This window comes from Notolepis coatsorum, assembly GCF_963971535.1.
Source record: "Notolepis coatsorum genome assembly, chromosome: 1".
NCBI classification, from domain to species: Eukaryota; Metazoa; Chordata; class Actinopteri; order Aulopiformes; family Paralepididae; genus Notolepis; species Notolepis coatsorum.
Genome location: NC_140165.1, coordinates 22,628,228 through 22,643,227, shown reverse-complemented (window position 1 = coordinate 22,643,227; position 15,000 = coordinate 22,628,228). Strand labels below are relative to the sequence as shown.

Genomic DNA, 15,000 nt, shown 5'->3' with positions numbered 1-15,000 from the left:
GGGTCTACACGTTGGGGTCTACACTGTGGGGTCTACACTGTGGGGTCTACACTGTGGGGTCTACACTGTGGGGTCTACACGTTGTGGTCTACACGTTGTGGTCTACACTGTGGGGTCTACATGTTGTCCTCTACACGTTGTCCTCTACACGTTGTCCTCTACACGTTGTGGTCTACACGTTGTGGTCTACACGTCGTGGTCTACACGTTGGGGTCTACACGTTGTCCTCTACACTGTGGGGTCTACACTGTGGGGTCTACACGTCGTGGTCTACACGTTGTCCTCTACACTGTGGGGTCTACACATTGTGGTCTACACGTTGTCCTCTACACTGTGGGGTCTACACGTCGTGGTCTACACGTTGGGGTCTACACGTCGTGGTCTACACATTGTGGTCTACACGTTGTCCTCTACACTGTGGGGTCTACACGTCGTGGTCTACACATTGTGGTCTACACGTTGTCCTCTACACTGTGGGGTCTACACGTTGTGGTCTACACGTTGTGGTCTACACGTCGTGGTCTACATGTCGTGGTCTACATGTCGTGGTCTACACGTTGTGGTCTACACAGTGTGGAAGCCGATTGCTTCCCTCGAACAAACTTCAGAAGCAACAGTTGTGATTGGAGGATCAAGGCAAGAGGGCGGGGCTAGAGATCAAGGTCAATTGCATAATTGAGACAGTTGCTATTGGCTGGAGGTCCTCTACCTTTTAGGCAGAACCTGGAGACGACAAGACTTCCTTGGGCTGGCTTTGGTCCGGCTGGGCTTCTCCTAGCGAGTAACAGAATATATGAGAGAGAGAGAGTGAGAGAGAGAGTGAGAGAGTGAGAGTGAGAGAGTGAGAGTGAGAGAGTGAGAGAGAGTGAGAGTGAGAGAGTGAGAGTGAGAGAGTGAGAGTGAGAGTGAGAGTGAGAGTGAGAGAGAAAGAGAGAGAAATCATTTTAAAATGTTATTTAACCTCTTAACTGGCTCTGCTCCCAGTCTTAACTCCCTTTGATCTCCCTAACCCATCTTTCATTCCTACCCCCATACCTCATTCTTAACCCCAACAAACCTTCCCCCACTTTTCCATATGTTCCCAAAATGTCACGACACCCCTATACGTCGTTTGTTCCTGTAGCCCCCACCCCTTTCAGTTTGTTATGTATAACGAGAGTCATCCAGCCTAACTCTGACTATTATTGTATTGATACTTTGATTGAGTTAATAAATCGTATTAACCAGGTCTCTTTGGACTGAGTAAGTTATTAGCTTCGGCTATTTTCCACCACAGTGGTGTGTGCGCCCCACCCCGCTATGTCCCTCACACACAGAAGCCGGGATGAAACCAACTCTGCAATTTACCTGAAGACAGCATCCAATTTGACCCCCCATTCCGTGTTCTTTCCTTCCACGCAGAACGGCATGCCGGGATAATGGGGTACGATTCCCCGCATTAATGGGCCGTTTGAAAGGGGCTAATGTTGTATGTAGTCGTGTGTGTGCGCGCGCGTGCGGCACACTTTTACGCGGCACGTGTGTGTTTGTAAGTCCATATGTATGTCTTGACAGCCAATCAACAGATAAGGGGACTAAGCCAGAGCCTTTAAACTTTAAACATCCCACAATGAGGTGACCTACATTTACCTCTGCCAAATGACCACACACACCCCCCCACCCCCTGTCATCTCATTGTCTTCACACACACACACACACACACCTACCTCTTCCCCCTCTCTATACCCAACTGTCTTTAACCCCCCCCCCCTCGCTCTCTCCAACTGCCTATGTAATCCTGTCCTCCTCCGAGAGCCCAGCTTGGCTCAGGAGTCAGGAGGACTGGACCCAAACCAAGTCCCTCGTCGTCTTCATGCCGGGCGCTTCACCGTATACCCGGGAAATTGCCGTTTTTTGATGTGGTTTCCAATTTCTGCGTAAAAGATGGCGAGGCGCCGGATCGGAGGGTTTAAGGGTCTCCTTCGCTCTGGCCCCCGAGCTCAGGAGCACACGTCGCTTTTTACTGACGCAGATTCAGTTATTTATGTGTTTATTACCGATAGCGAGCGGCGATTGGACTGGGAGCAAAGCCTTTAGTTTTTGAGTCATTAGAGAACAAGCGCGGGCAGAGCCTTCAGAGAGGACGCGTTTCCCCCTCTCCATTAAACATCCAACCATCGTTCGTCAATTTAGGCAAAACCCAGCTCCTTTGGGTCTTAGCCCATCTATTTTCACTCTGCAACCGTCGCCTAGCAACCCTTCCTGAGTGTGTGCGTGTCGTGTGTCGGCGGTGGCGCCAGCCGGGAGGCTACATATTTGATCTGCGCCCCCCCCCCCCCCCCCCCCCGCGCCTGTACGGCTCAGTGCACTGGTTCTCCACTCAGGGATACGTTCAGCTCTAGACCTCTGGTGGTCGATGTGCTCCTTCTCCTCAGGACATAGAGCTAGAATGCATAGAAAGGGCAGCTGCCGTTCTGTAGAAACATTATACAGGCGGCACGGTGGGGTAGTGGTTAACACTGTCGCCTCACAGCTAGAAGGTCCTGGGTTCAATTCCCACTTGGGGACCAGGTTGCCGTGTTGCCAGGTAGGGTATCTCCCGGGCCTTTCTGTGTGGAGTTTGCATGTTCTCAAGACTAGGGATGGGTACCGAATTCGGTACTTTTGAGGTACCGAACCGAAACACGTCGGTACTACCGAGTATCGAATCAAGTGAGAAACCAAAAAAAAATTAAAAAAAAAAATTGTATAAATTTTCTTTTCATGTCAACGTTCACACGCACAATATATGCTTACCTAGGATTTGACTTGATTCAACAACAAAGCAGTCGGAGCAATGACAAGCCGAAAACTGTCGAAATTGTAGTTATTTGAAGTTTGGATTTTTTTTTTACGACTGATGTAGGTAAATTACATTTCTTGAGACTAAAGTACCGAAAAAAGGTACCGTTGGGTACCGGTATCGATTCACAGGTACCGGTATCGGTTCAAATGTGAAAGGTACCCATCTCTACTCAAGACGGACAGGAGCCCTTGAATTGGTCCCCGGGCGCGGCGCATGCTGCAGCCCTCGTCTGCTCCCGGCTGCCCTTGGGGGGGGGGGGGGACGACGACGACAGGATAGCAGGTGCAGAGAAAATTTTGTCAGCGACTCGGTGCATGCATGTTCCTGTGGGTCGCCCATCGCGTGCGTGTGTGTGTGTGTGTTTGTGTTCCTGTGGGTCGCCCATCGCGCGCGTGTGTGTGTGTGTGTTCCTGTGGGTCGCCCATCGCGCGCGTGTGTGTGTGTGTGTGTTCCTGTGGGTCGCCCATCGCGCGTGTTGTTTGTGTTCCTGTGGGTCGCCCATCGCGCGCGTGTGTGTGTGTTCCTGTGGGTCGCCCATCGCGCGTGTGTTTGTGTTCCTGTGGGTCGCCCATCACATGTGTGTTTGTGTTCCTGTGGGTCGCCCATCACATGTGTGTGTGTTTGTGTTCCTGTGGGTCGCCCATCGCATGTGTGTGTTTGTGTTCCTGTGGGTCGCCCATCGCGCGTGTTGTTTGTGTTCCTGTGGGTCGCCCATCACTAGGGATGGGTACCTTTCACATTTGAACCGATTCCGGTACCGGTACCTGTGAATCGATACCGGTACCCAACGGTACCTTTTTTCGGTACTTTAGTCTCAAGAAATTTAATTTACCTACCTCAGTCGTAAAAAAAATAATCCAAACTTCAAATAACTACAATTTCGACAGTTTTCGGCTTGTCATTGCTCCGACTGCTTTGTTGTTGAATCAAGTAAAATCCTAGGTAAGCATATATTGTGCGTGTGAACGTTGACATGAAAAGAAAAAAGTAAAAAAAAAAAAAAGTAAAAAGTAAAAACAAAAAAAAGTAATTTTTTTTTTGGTATCTCACTTGATTCGATACTCTGTAGTACCGACGTGTTTCGGTTCGGTACCTCAAAAGTACCGAATTCGGTACCCATCACATGTGTGTGTGTTTGTGTTCCTGTGGGTCGCCCATCACATGTGTGTGTTTGTGTTCCTGTGGGTCGCCCATCACATGTGTGTGTGTTTGTGTTCCTGTGGGTCGCCCATCACATGTGTGTGTTTGTGTTCCTGTGGGTCGCCCATCACATGTGTGTGTTTGTGTTCCTGTGGGTCGCCCATCACATGTGTGTGTTTGTGTTCCTGTGGGTCGCCCATCACATGTGTGTTTGTGTTCCTGTGGGTCGCCCATCACATGTGTGTGTGTTTGTGTTCCTGTGGGTCGCCCATCACATGTGTGTGTGTTTGTGTTCCTGTGGGTCGCCCATCACATGTGTGTTTGTGTTCCTGTGGGTCGCCCATCACATGTGTGTGTTTGTGTTCCTGTGGGTCACCCATCACATGTGTGTGTGTTTGTGTTCCTGTGGGTCGCCCATCACATGTGTGTGTTTGTGTTCCTGTGGGTCACCCATCACATGTGTGTGTGTTTGTGTTCCTGTGGGTCGCCCATCACATGTGTGTGTTTGTGTTCCTGTGGGTCGCCCATCACATGTGTGTGTGTGTTTGTGTTCCTGTGGGTCGCCCATCACATGTGTGTGTTTGTGTTCCTGTGGGTCGCCCATCACATGTGTGTGTTTGTGTTCCTGTGGGTCGCCCATCACATGTGTGTTTGTGTTCCTGTGGGTTGCCCATCACATGTGTGTGTGTTTGTGTTCCTGTGGGTCGCCCATCACATGTGTGTGTGTTTGTGTTCCTGTGGGTCGCCCATCACATGTGTGTGTTTGTGTTCCTGTGGGTCACCCATCACATGTGTGTGTGTTTGTGTTCCTGTGGGTCGCCCATCACATGTGTGTGTTTGTGTTCCTGTGGGTCACCCATCACATGTGTGTGTGTTTGTGTTCCTGTGGGTCGCCCATCACATGTGTGTGTTTGTGTTCCTGTGGGTCACCCATCACATGTGTGTGTGTTTGTGTTCCTGTGGGTCGCCCATCACATGTGTGTGTTTGTGTTCCTGTGGGTCGCCCATCACCAGTGATGTACCTGAACGCGTTCAATGAACGATCGTTCATGAACGCGTTCGCATTTTGGGCGAACTTGAACTGAACGTACTGTATATCCGCTAAATGAACGTAATTGAGAACGCGTTCATTCTCAGCCCTGTGTAACGGAGTTCAAAAGTGCGTTCATTCTCAGCACTCTATTATAACGGCGTTCAAAGATGTGCCAGATTTCATATGCATTTCAGCCGAAAACTCAGTTAAAACACACCGTAAACAGGCTACAAAAGTATGCGTAAAACCACCCGATCTGGCAACGCGCCTGCTGCGTCACCAGACTCCTCCTCACAACAAGCAGTGGAACAGAATCTGCGCGCAGAAGCCGAGAGCTGCAGCAGCACTCGCTCAGTCAGAGTCAGGCTCTACCTCTAGACGTCGGCGTATGCATTTAAAAGAGTTTACAATTCAAACTATTTGATAAACTTCTAATTTCAGCCCGGAAATGCATTCTGATAAACTGGATTAAGGATAAGCCTCCATTTTTACAAATGTGGTATAGAGAGATGAGATCTTTGCATAGATGCAACGACGCTTCCTTTCAGGAGGTGTGGGCCCCACTATTCGACTATTTTCCTGCTGAAATGTCTCGGATCCTTCTAAAGGCCCAGTGCCCCATTGTATGGACAGACCTAGGATAGGAAAAAATAAATATATGTATGTCTACATGTGAATGGGCTCGAGGCAAGTGCAATACTGCACAGTGCCTGTCTTGGTTTGCTTTCCTTTTTGCTTGTTTTTCTTTTTGTTTTGTTTTTGCTTGCTTATGGTGTGGATGATGGCATAGAGATGAACTGGAGGACGCCCCCCCCCCCCCCCCCCTTGTCCCAATGTGTGTTTTTGTAATGTAAGTAACTGTACGTGAAAAATCTATAATAAAATAATTAAATAAAAAAATAACTAAAAAGAACTAAATTAGTTCATTTTTGAAACCATGAACTTTAGTTCAACATTTTGAATTATGAACTATGAACTGAACTAGTTCATTTAAAAAATTGTGAACTGAACTAGTTCATTGTAGAAAGTGAACTTTCCCAACACTGCCCATCACATGTGTGTGTGTGTTTGTGTTCCTGTGGGTCGCCCATCACATGTGTGTGTGTGTTTGTGTTCCTGTGGGTCGCCCATCACATGTGTGTGTTTGTGTTCCTGTGGGTCACCCATCACATGTGTGTGTGTTTGTGTTCCTGTGGGTCACCCATCACATGTGTGTGTGTTTGTGTTCCTGTGGGTCGCCCATCACATGTGTGTGTGTTTGTGTTCCTGTGGGTCACCCATCACATGTGTGTTTGTGTTCCTGTGGGTCGCCCATCACATGTGTGTGTGTTTGTGTTCCTGTGGGTCGCCCATCACATGTGTGTGTGTTTGTGTTCCTGTGGGTCGCCCATCACATGTGTGTGTTTGTGTTCCTGTGGGTCACCCATCACATGTGTGTGTTTGTGTTCCTGTGGGTCGCCCATCACATGTGTGTTTGTGTTCCTGTGGGTCGCCCATCACATGTGTGTGTGTTTGTGTTCCTGTGGGTCGCCCATCACATGTGTGTTTGTGTTCCTGTGGGTCGCCCATCACATGTGTGTGTGTTTGTGTTCCTGTGGGTCGCCCATCACATGTGTGTGTGTTTGTGTTCCTGTGGGTCGCCCATCACATGTGTGTGTTTGTATTCCTGTGGGTCGCCCATCACATGTGTGTGTGTTTGTGTTCCTGTGGGTCGCCCATCACATGTGTGTGTTTGTGTTCCTGTGGGTCACCCATCACATGTGTGTGTTTGTGTTCCTGTGGGTCGCCCATCACATGTGTGTGTTTGTATTCCTGTGGGTCGCCCATCACATGTGTGTGTGTGTGTTCCTGTGGGTCGCCCATCACATGTGTGTGTTTGTGTTCCTGTGGGTCGCCCATCACATGTGTGTTTGTATTCCTGTGGGTCGCCCATCACATGTGTGTGTTTGTGTTCCTGTGGGTCGCCCATCACATGTGTGTGTTTGTATTCCTGTGGGTCGCCCATCACATGTGTGTGTGTGTGTTCCTGTGGGTCGCCCATCACATGTGTGTGTTTGTGTTCCTGTGGGTCGCCCATCACATGTGTGTGTGTTTGTGTTCCTGTGGGTCGCCCATCACATGTGTGTGTGTGTGTTCCTGTGGGTCGCCCATCACATGTGTGTGTTTGTGTTCCTGTGGGTCGCCCATCACATGTGTGTGTGTTTGTGTTCCTGTGGGTCGCCCATCACATGTGTGTGTTTGTATTCCTGTGGGTCGCCCATCACATGTGTGTGTGTGTGTTCCTGTGGGTCGCCCATCACATGTGTGTTTGTGTTCCTGTGGGTCGCCCATCACATGTGTGTTTGTGTTCCTGTGGGTCACCCATCACATGTGTGTGTGTTTGTGTTCCTGTGGGTCGCCCATCACATGTGTGTTTGTATTCCTGTGGGTCGCCCATCGCTCGTGTGTGTGTTAATCTGATGACAAATAAAGACTTATACTACTACTACTTATAAAACAACACCTGCTCCTTCTATGAAATAGACCGGACCAGGTGAAATCAGGTGAAAGCTGTTGTCCTTTATTCATTCTACCCGTTTCACCTACGGTACTTACTGTAGGCCTATATTGAGATGTAGATGAAGGAGACGAGACGAGTCGGAGGAAGATTCTTAAACCTTAAGACAACGGAGACGTGCAAAAGGGGGTTGAAGGTGTTCCAAATGGTTTGTGCTTTAAGTTGGCCGTCATGGAGTTTTAAAGGTGCTATAGATAGCATTCAGCCACTAGGTGTCACTAGAGCACCGGCATGTAAATGGTGCATTTATGTAGAAATAGAAATAGAAATACTTTATTCATCCCAAGGGAAGTTTGGCACTACAAATCGCTCACAGTAAACATTTAGGTAGACAAAAACAAAAGTCACGAATAAGAATAATATCGCTTTTATCCAAATTGTATCCAAAGCGGTTAATAATTTTGTTCCTCACATTCACTCACACATTCACACTAGGGATGCACCGATCCGATATTGGTATCGGCCGCCGTTATCAGTAAAATAGCTGGATCGGGTATCGGTAAAAAATATATATATATATATCGATTTTTTTTTTATTATATATAAATAAGAAATAAAATAAGAAATAACCATTCAGTACATTTATATCTATGTGTTAATTTGTTACATTAAGTTTTACTAAGTTAGGAAAGTCATGTTTTAAGTCAAGCCTGATGTTGCCTTGCACAAAAGAATGATCCCAGTCTCTTCCACACAGTGACAGTGAGGCATACAGTTTATTAATTGAATGAAGTTTATTTTCGGTCTTTGTTTACAACAAATCAAAAACACACTTGTGATCCTTTACAATTCTTAAAAAATATATATATTTGAATATTAAAAAAATAAAACGTGGATTAAATTTTATTTTTTTAACTTTTTTGAAATAAATAAAATTTGACAATGGGTATCGGATCGGTATCTGTATTGGCCGATACCCAAACCCAGGTATCGTTATTGGTATCGGGACTGACAAAGTCGGATCGGTGCATCCCTAATTCACACAGACGGCGGAGGCAACAATGCAGGGTGCCAACCTGCTAATCAGGAGCAGTGAGGGATCAAGTGTCTTGCTCAAGGACACTTCGACCCACTGCCTGGGAGGAGTGGGAATCAAACCGGGAACCTTTCGATTACCAGGCGACCGCTCTACCTCCTGAGCCGTGTCATTTATCCAAGCAGGTGCCTTCCATGTGGGGAAATGGAAAGTAGGGAGGAGATACATGTACGCAACATGCAGACAACAACATTCGTTTAGGATCCAATCAATCATTTTAGGGGGGGGGGATACTTTTATTCCTCACCTTTCTAAAAGCTCTATGGGTGTATTGTTTTTTTCCCCATGATTACTCTACGTAAAGATCTATAGCACCTTTAACCCTTTCACCGCCGCACTACCAAACAGTTAACCTTTTCACTGCGACAATACACAGAAGGTTAACCCTTTCACTGCCACACAACAGCCGGTTAACCATTTCAATGCCACACGACAGAAGGTTAACCCTTTACCGTGATAGTAAAGGGTTAACCTTCTGTCATGTGGCAGTGAAAGGGTTAATTATGCAACATGAAAATGAACATGACTGAAAAACAACTGGCAGTTCTAATGTTCAGCAGGACTGCCGCTCGGCTAAAACGATGCCGACGTTCTGAGCGCCGCCTCTCTGAGTTATAACATGTCACGTTCTGAGTTATAACATGTCACGTTCTGAGTTATAACATGTCACGTTCTGAGTTATAACATGTCACGTTCTGAGTTATAACATGTCACGTTCTGAGTTATAACACGTCACGTTCTGAGCGCCGCCTCTCGGAGCTTCTGGACGTTCGTTTCCACGGCGGTACGATCGGTGGAAATGAAGCACTCAGCGGCCAGTCGGCACATCGTACACAAAGCCGCCAAAAAAACTGCCAATTCGTGAACGCCGACCTGTAGGAGTGGCTGCTCCATCCACTCAAACTCTGACCCAAAACCTTATCCAGGAGACGCAGCCAAAGCCAAGGCTGGCCAAGTCGCCAGCCCCATCTCCTCTGTCCTCCTCCTGCTGCTGCTGCAGGAGTCAGGCACCTCATCCTCAGGATGGGGGGGGGGTCAGGAGGAGGCTGGCTGCCCGGGTGGCCCCACCGGGCTCAGGCCTGCGAGCTAGCTGGCGCCGCTATCTCACTAGCTCCCTCATAAAGGGCTTGCGAGGGCGGCGGGTTGGATATGAAGGTTTTTCAAAATGTATAGAATGTACAATATTGGTAGATGACAGCAAATAGCCGTCTCAGAGAAGAAATACAACAGAGAGAGTCAGTGTGTTTAGCAGCAGTCAGTGGGTTAACAGCAAGAAGGGTGTGTGTGGCTTCAAGGTCATGCAGCATGTTGATAAGCATTGAAAGTGCAGGCAGGCAGAGAGACAAACGTTTAATGTGGGTTGGGGGTGAATGGCGGTTGTCATGACAGAGCGTCACATAGCAACAAGAAGAGGGGCCGGGCCTGTCGTTGCTATGGCGAAGATAATATAATGTGAGTTTTCTTCCGGGTAAGGTTAGACTGAATATGAACCATACAGAAGAGAAGAAGCTTGATCAGAGACTTTGAAACGAGGGAGGGGAGGACTGACGTGGCACGACCACAGAGAAGGCTTTTGGGAACAGCTAGGCCGCGATGACCACCGAGTGGGGTGAAAGGAGAGATCATTAGAATAATGAATTTAGTTTCTTTCAAAGACTGTTCAAGGACAATACGAAATGGGTAACATCTGATTACGAGGCTTTTGTTTATGGAATAAACAACGTTTTCCGAGAAAGGTATTACGCTGTCAAGTGTCGAATTCTTATGATTACGGATTGCATTAAAGGGGAATGACCACGATGTACAGCCGGTATGAGAAGATCAAGAGATAAACACAACGCAGAAACTACACGAGCCAACAGATGAAGAGGCTGATTATGGTCAAATCTAACAGATATCACAGGCATGAGGAGAGGCTTGGTCCCTTGAGGAGGTCATGCAGGAAGATGGAGAGGGGATGGAGGGAGGAGGAAAAAGACGGCGCGGGGGCAAAACAGTCTGTATAGGTGAACATTATGGCTCAGGTCAGCAGGGGAGTGCACACAACCAGACAAACACGCATGTGTCATGCACACATCTGCACGGGCGCCGGCAACCAGACAAACATGCATGTGTCATGCACACATCGGCACGGGCGCCGGCTTCACTGCAGAAGCTAACCGCAGTAACTACGCAAACAGTGGCACGGAGAAAAATGGCTTTAAAGTTCTTTGACTATCCAGTGATTTTGTAGTCACTGTGATTCTTTAGACCCTTTTCCCTCTAAAAACGGAGCAAGATTGAACTCTGAAACTTTGTCACAAGGTAAAACTGATATTGAGAAGTTACTTTTCTAACAACATTTTTAAAGACAAATGTGTTACTGCGGTTCGCTTCTGCCGGGCAAAAAACAGAGATACGAGACGTGGGAGGTGTTGTTGTCCGCTGGTTTGTTTTTAAATCAAAATCTAACGAAATTGCGCATTTAGAGAGACCACAGCTTTGCTAACAGCCGAGATGACGTGTCCGGTTCCAAAAGTTCATCCTCTCTCCAAACCGCTTCTGTCCCGTCAGGACAGGCAAAGAGCTGTCCAACAAACGGATACTCCTCATTGAAAAATAAGCAAAAACTAGACATAGGTGGACAGACAGTGGATGGACGTAGCCAGGGCCTAACACAAACACTGAGACACAGACGCAAATACAGAGGTGCCCACAAATGGAGTCTCTCTCCCTCTCCCTCTCTCCCCCACTAGGGGTGGGAATCACCAGAGGCCTCACGATACGATATTATCACGATACTTAAGTCACCGTACGATAGTATTGCGATTCAAAATATATTGCGATATGCTGAGTATTGCGATATTAATATTGCGATATATTACCTTTTTTCAACTGCAAAGTAAAACTTTGTCAACAAAGTTATCTAATAAAATAAAGTTTTCAGTCTGTTCATCTCACTTCAATAATTTTTATTGCAGAACATGGTATTTTCTCAAGCAGACAGATGTCAACACTGTAATCTGTGTTGCATGTACCTGACAAACTGAACGGTTTGTATTAGTCATATTTAGGGATGCTCGATATTGGCTTTTTTACCGATACCGATATTCCGATATTGTCCAACTCTTAATTTCCGATACCGATATCAACCGATATCAACCGATACCGATATATGCAGGGTTTCCCCCCCCCCAAAAAACTGAATAATTTCAGGTAACTAATAATTTCACTGGATATATATATAACAAATATTGTTATTGTTTTTTTCTTTTTTTAAACCGATACCGATATTTTCCGATATCACATTTTACTGCCGATATCGGCCGATAATATCGGTCGGCCGATAATATCGGACATCCCTAGTCATATTCCAACTTAACTGAATGCACATGTGTGTGTGTGTGTGTGTGTGTGTGTGTGTGTGTGTGTGTGTGTGTGTGTGTGTGTGTGTGTGTGGACTATTGTACTATTACAGGTATTGAAAAGAACAATGCAACTTCCTTATACAAAAAAATAAAATAAAATAAAGTATTATAAAATATCAATACTTGGCGTCCTTGTATCGATACAGTATCGCCACGCAAAGTATCGCAATACTATACTGTATCGATATTTTCCCCCACCCACCCTCTCCCTCCCTCCCCTCACCCTATATCCAACTGACTCAAATACAGAGGCACACACATAATGGAGACACGCACACACACTCTCTCTCTCTCTCACTCTCTCTCTTACCCCAGTCTGCCCCAGCAGGGCCAGTAGGTGCGTGTCCAGGGGAGAGGGCAGACTGTGGAGGAGCGCCAGGCCTTCCGTCCAGCCCAGGGGGGAGCTCATGTCGGGGGAGCTGGCCAGCCGGAAGGCCTCCGCGTCCAGCATGGAGGCCAGCAGGGCGGCCTGGAGGTCCCTGAGCTGGTCACTGAGAACCAGCAGGAGGAAGGGGCACGACTGACCTGTGTGTGGGGGGTGGGGGGGGGGGGGGGGTGGGGGGGGGGGGGGGGGGGGGGGGTTAAAGAGGAATGGGTGGATAGAAACTATATGAATAGGCTGAAATGAGGCAAATTTTTTGGGAATTTGTATATTAACAATCAAATGTACATGTTATTACCACATCGAAGCAGGTGTAAAACGCTCACAATTAACAAGTTCATTGTCCGTTTTATTTGGGATTATGGGTAGTACCAACAGGAGATCATTAGGCACTGAGCTGTGCTTTGTAGCACATTTATTGGCTTATACTGCAGGCCCATTTTACCAAAATAAAACTAAAATAACCAGTGACGTGTTTTCAGTTTTCATATCAATAATTTATTTATTATTATGCATTTACTTTTGACTGGCAGTTTGGTATTCAAATTAATATATTTTCTGCTCGCTCGCTCGCTCTGCCTGCCTGCGTGCGTGTGCGCGTGTGTGTGTGTGTTTACCTGGCTCAGAAACCGGGTGTATTGCTGACAGCTCCGTCTGGATCAGGTTGGCCTGGGCCTCCGTCACCCAGAGGAAGAGCAGGGAGGGGGCGGGGCCCTCCCAGTCCCGCAGCAGAGTCCCGTCCCGCGACAAAGCCCCGTCCCAGACACCGTAGCCCTGCACCTGGGACGCCACAAGGCTCACAGACACGCCCTCGTTCCCAGGCGACCCAGGGCCTGGAGAGGACGAGATGGGGAGGGGTGGGGGTTGTGGAGGTATTATGTGGTTAATGGTCATGAAGTTAGGGATCCAAATAAACTTAAACTTAAACAGTACTAGAAATACAGTACTAAAAAGTACCACGGATAATCTAGAGTAAATACTTTTCATTGTTATTATTTCTTTTAAATACATCCACGGAGCTTTTAGAAAGATGCAAAATAAAAGATTAATTAATTTATCATAAAGAAATGTTTGGCAGGTCCAAAATTAATGTTGTTGAATGTTGTTTACATGTTGCATGCAAGTATCCCTAACCCTACTCCCCCCCCCCCCCTGGAATGCACCCGATTGGATAATTGACGCTCTAGTCTAGTGCGACACCCAGTGGCCGAATGTCATCTACGGCACCTTTAATAAATTGGTGTTTTACTACTGGATCCCGTCGACGAGTTACGACGGTATCGACGGTTTATCTGCGATAAACGTTTAGACGCCACTGAGCGATATCAAATCTGCCGGTAAACAGGGCGGAGGGATTACGGTTACGGTGTAACCAGATGGCGCTGTGGGGGGGGCGACCGAGCAGCTTGTCAGAGCAAGGTGTTGTGAAAACAAGTATAGGTGTGAGAGAGAAAGAGACGACCGGCCAACCGCGACGGCACCGAAAATAGAACCTTAATCCCGGTGTCATAATACCGGTCAGTCCGGAGAACATGGTGGAACACACTCTGCCTATGTGTGTGTGTGTGTGTGTGTGTGCGTGTGCGTGTATGTGTGTGTGCGTGTGTGTGTGCGGAGGTCGTAGAGAGTTGAATAGGGCGTGGATTAGTCTGAAGCCAGCTTGCTTTGATCGGGCGCTATGGTTCGTTTGGTTTCGTCCACTGATATGGGATGGGCGTGAGTAATCCGTTACTCGCCGGTTCAACTGAACGAGTGGTTTTTTGAGGGTTTTAATTTGATTTGATTACCACCAAATGTGCCTGCTTGTGCCAATGAAACAGAAAACTCGCTTTGAAATTGTGTGTGTTGCAGGAAGCTGGAGAGCATTGGATAGCACCGCGCGTTACCGCAAAAAGTGTATCCGTTATCCAAAGAATTAAAAACAGCCGTTTGTGTTTGTGCATTATTTTTTTTGTGTGCAATTGTGCCAACAACACGTCGCCCACTTTGCGTAGCGTTCATAGACTATTGATACGGACATGCCGTTCCATGAGTGGAGAGACCTGCTGCAGACAGAGTGGAGGTAGTTATTACAAATGGTAACTGACTGTTTTGACTGACAATACACATTAACTCAATCAGCGCCGGACCCGAGGATAGTGGGGTTAACTCGCCAACCGTTCAGCGCCATACCAGAGTATAGTCGGGTTTTCATTGTTATTTTTATTTTTCCCGATTTTTCAGTTTTTCTCCCCGTCCAATTTTGTCGCCGTGCCAATTCCCCCCCTCCCCTACCTGGCTGCTGTATGCATGTTCTCCTACGAGTCGGTACAAGGGCGTCCCGAAGCCGACCGCATGCTTCCTCCGATGCGTGTGGCGACTGCCAGTGACGTCTTTTCACTTGGCAGCAAGGACTCTCATTGGTGAAGTGTAACGCGTGGGAGGGCACGCTATCTCCACCAAGTCCTGCCCCCGTTGAGCAAGCGCCGAGACCTGACCTGTAGGCGTCGCTGTCCACAACGCCAGCTTCCCACCCCCTAATACTGCCAATTGTATTAGTATGAACGACCAGCCAAGCTGGTAGCAACGCCGAGAGCTGGGCTCGAACCCAGCATCTCCTGCGTTGGTGACGAGCGCAATCT

General features: G+C 47.6%; 1 protein-coding gene across 1 annotated transcript in view; it reads right to left on the bottom strand.

The window, feature by feature from the left end:
• The window catches only part of LOC311226506 (sentrin-specific protease 7-like), a 93,127-nt gene that overhangs the window by 21,618 nt on the left and 56,509 nt on the right, over window positions 1-15,000 (bottom strand). The window contains exons 8-10 of the mRNA XM_084311928.1: window positions 12,997-13,212; window positions 12,308-12,522; window positions 710-774 (exon numbers count right to left, since the gene is read on the bottom strand). Coding sequence (XP_084168054.1) covers window positions 710-774; window positions 12,308-12,522; window positions 12,997-13,212 — 496 coding nt within the window. The remainder of the gene's footprint in view (window positions 1-709; window positions 775-12,307; window positions 12,523-12,996; window positions 13,213-15,000) is intronic.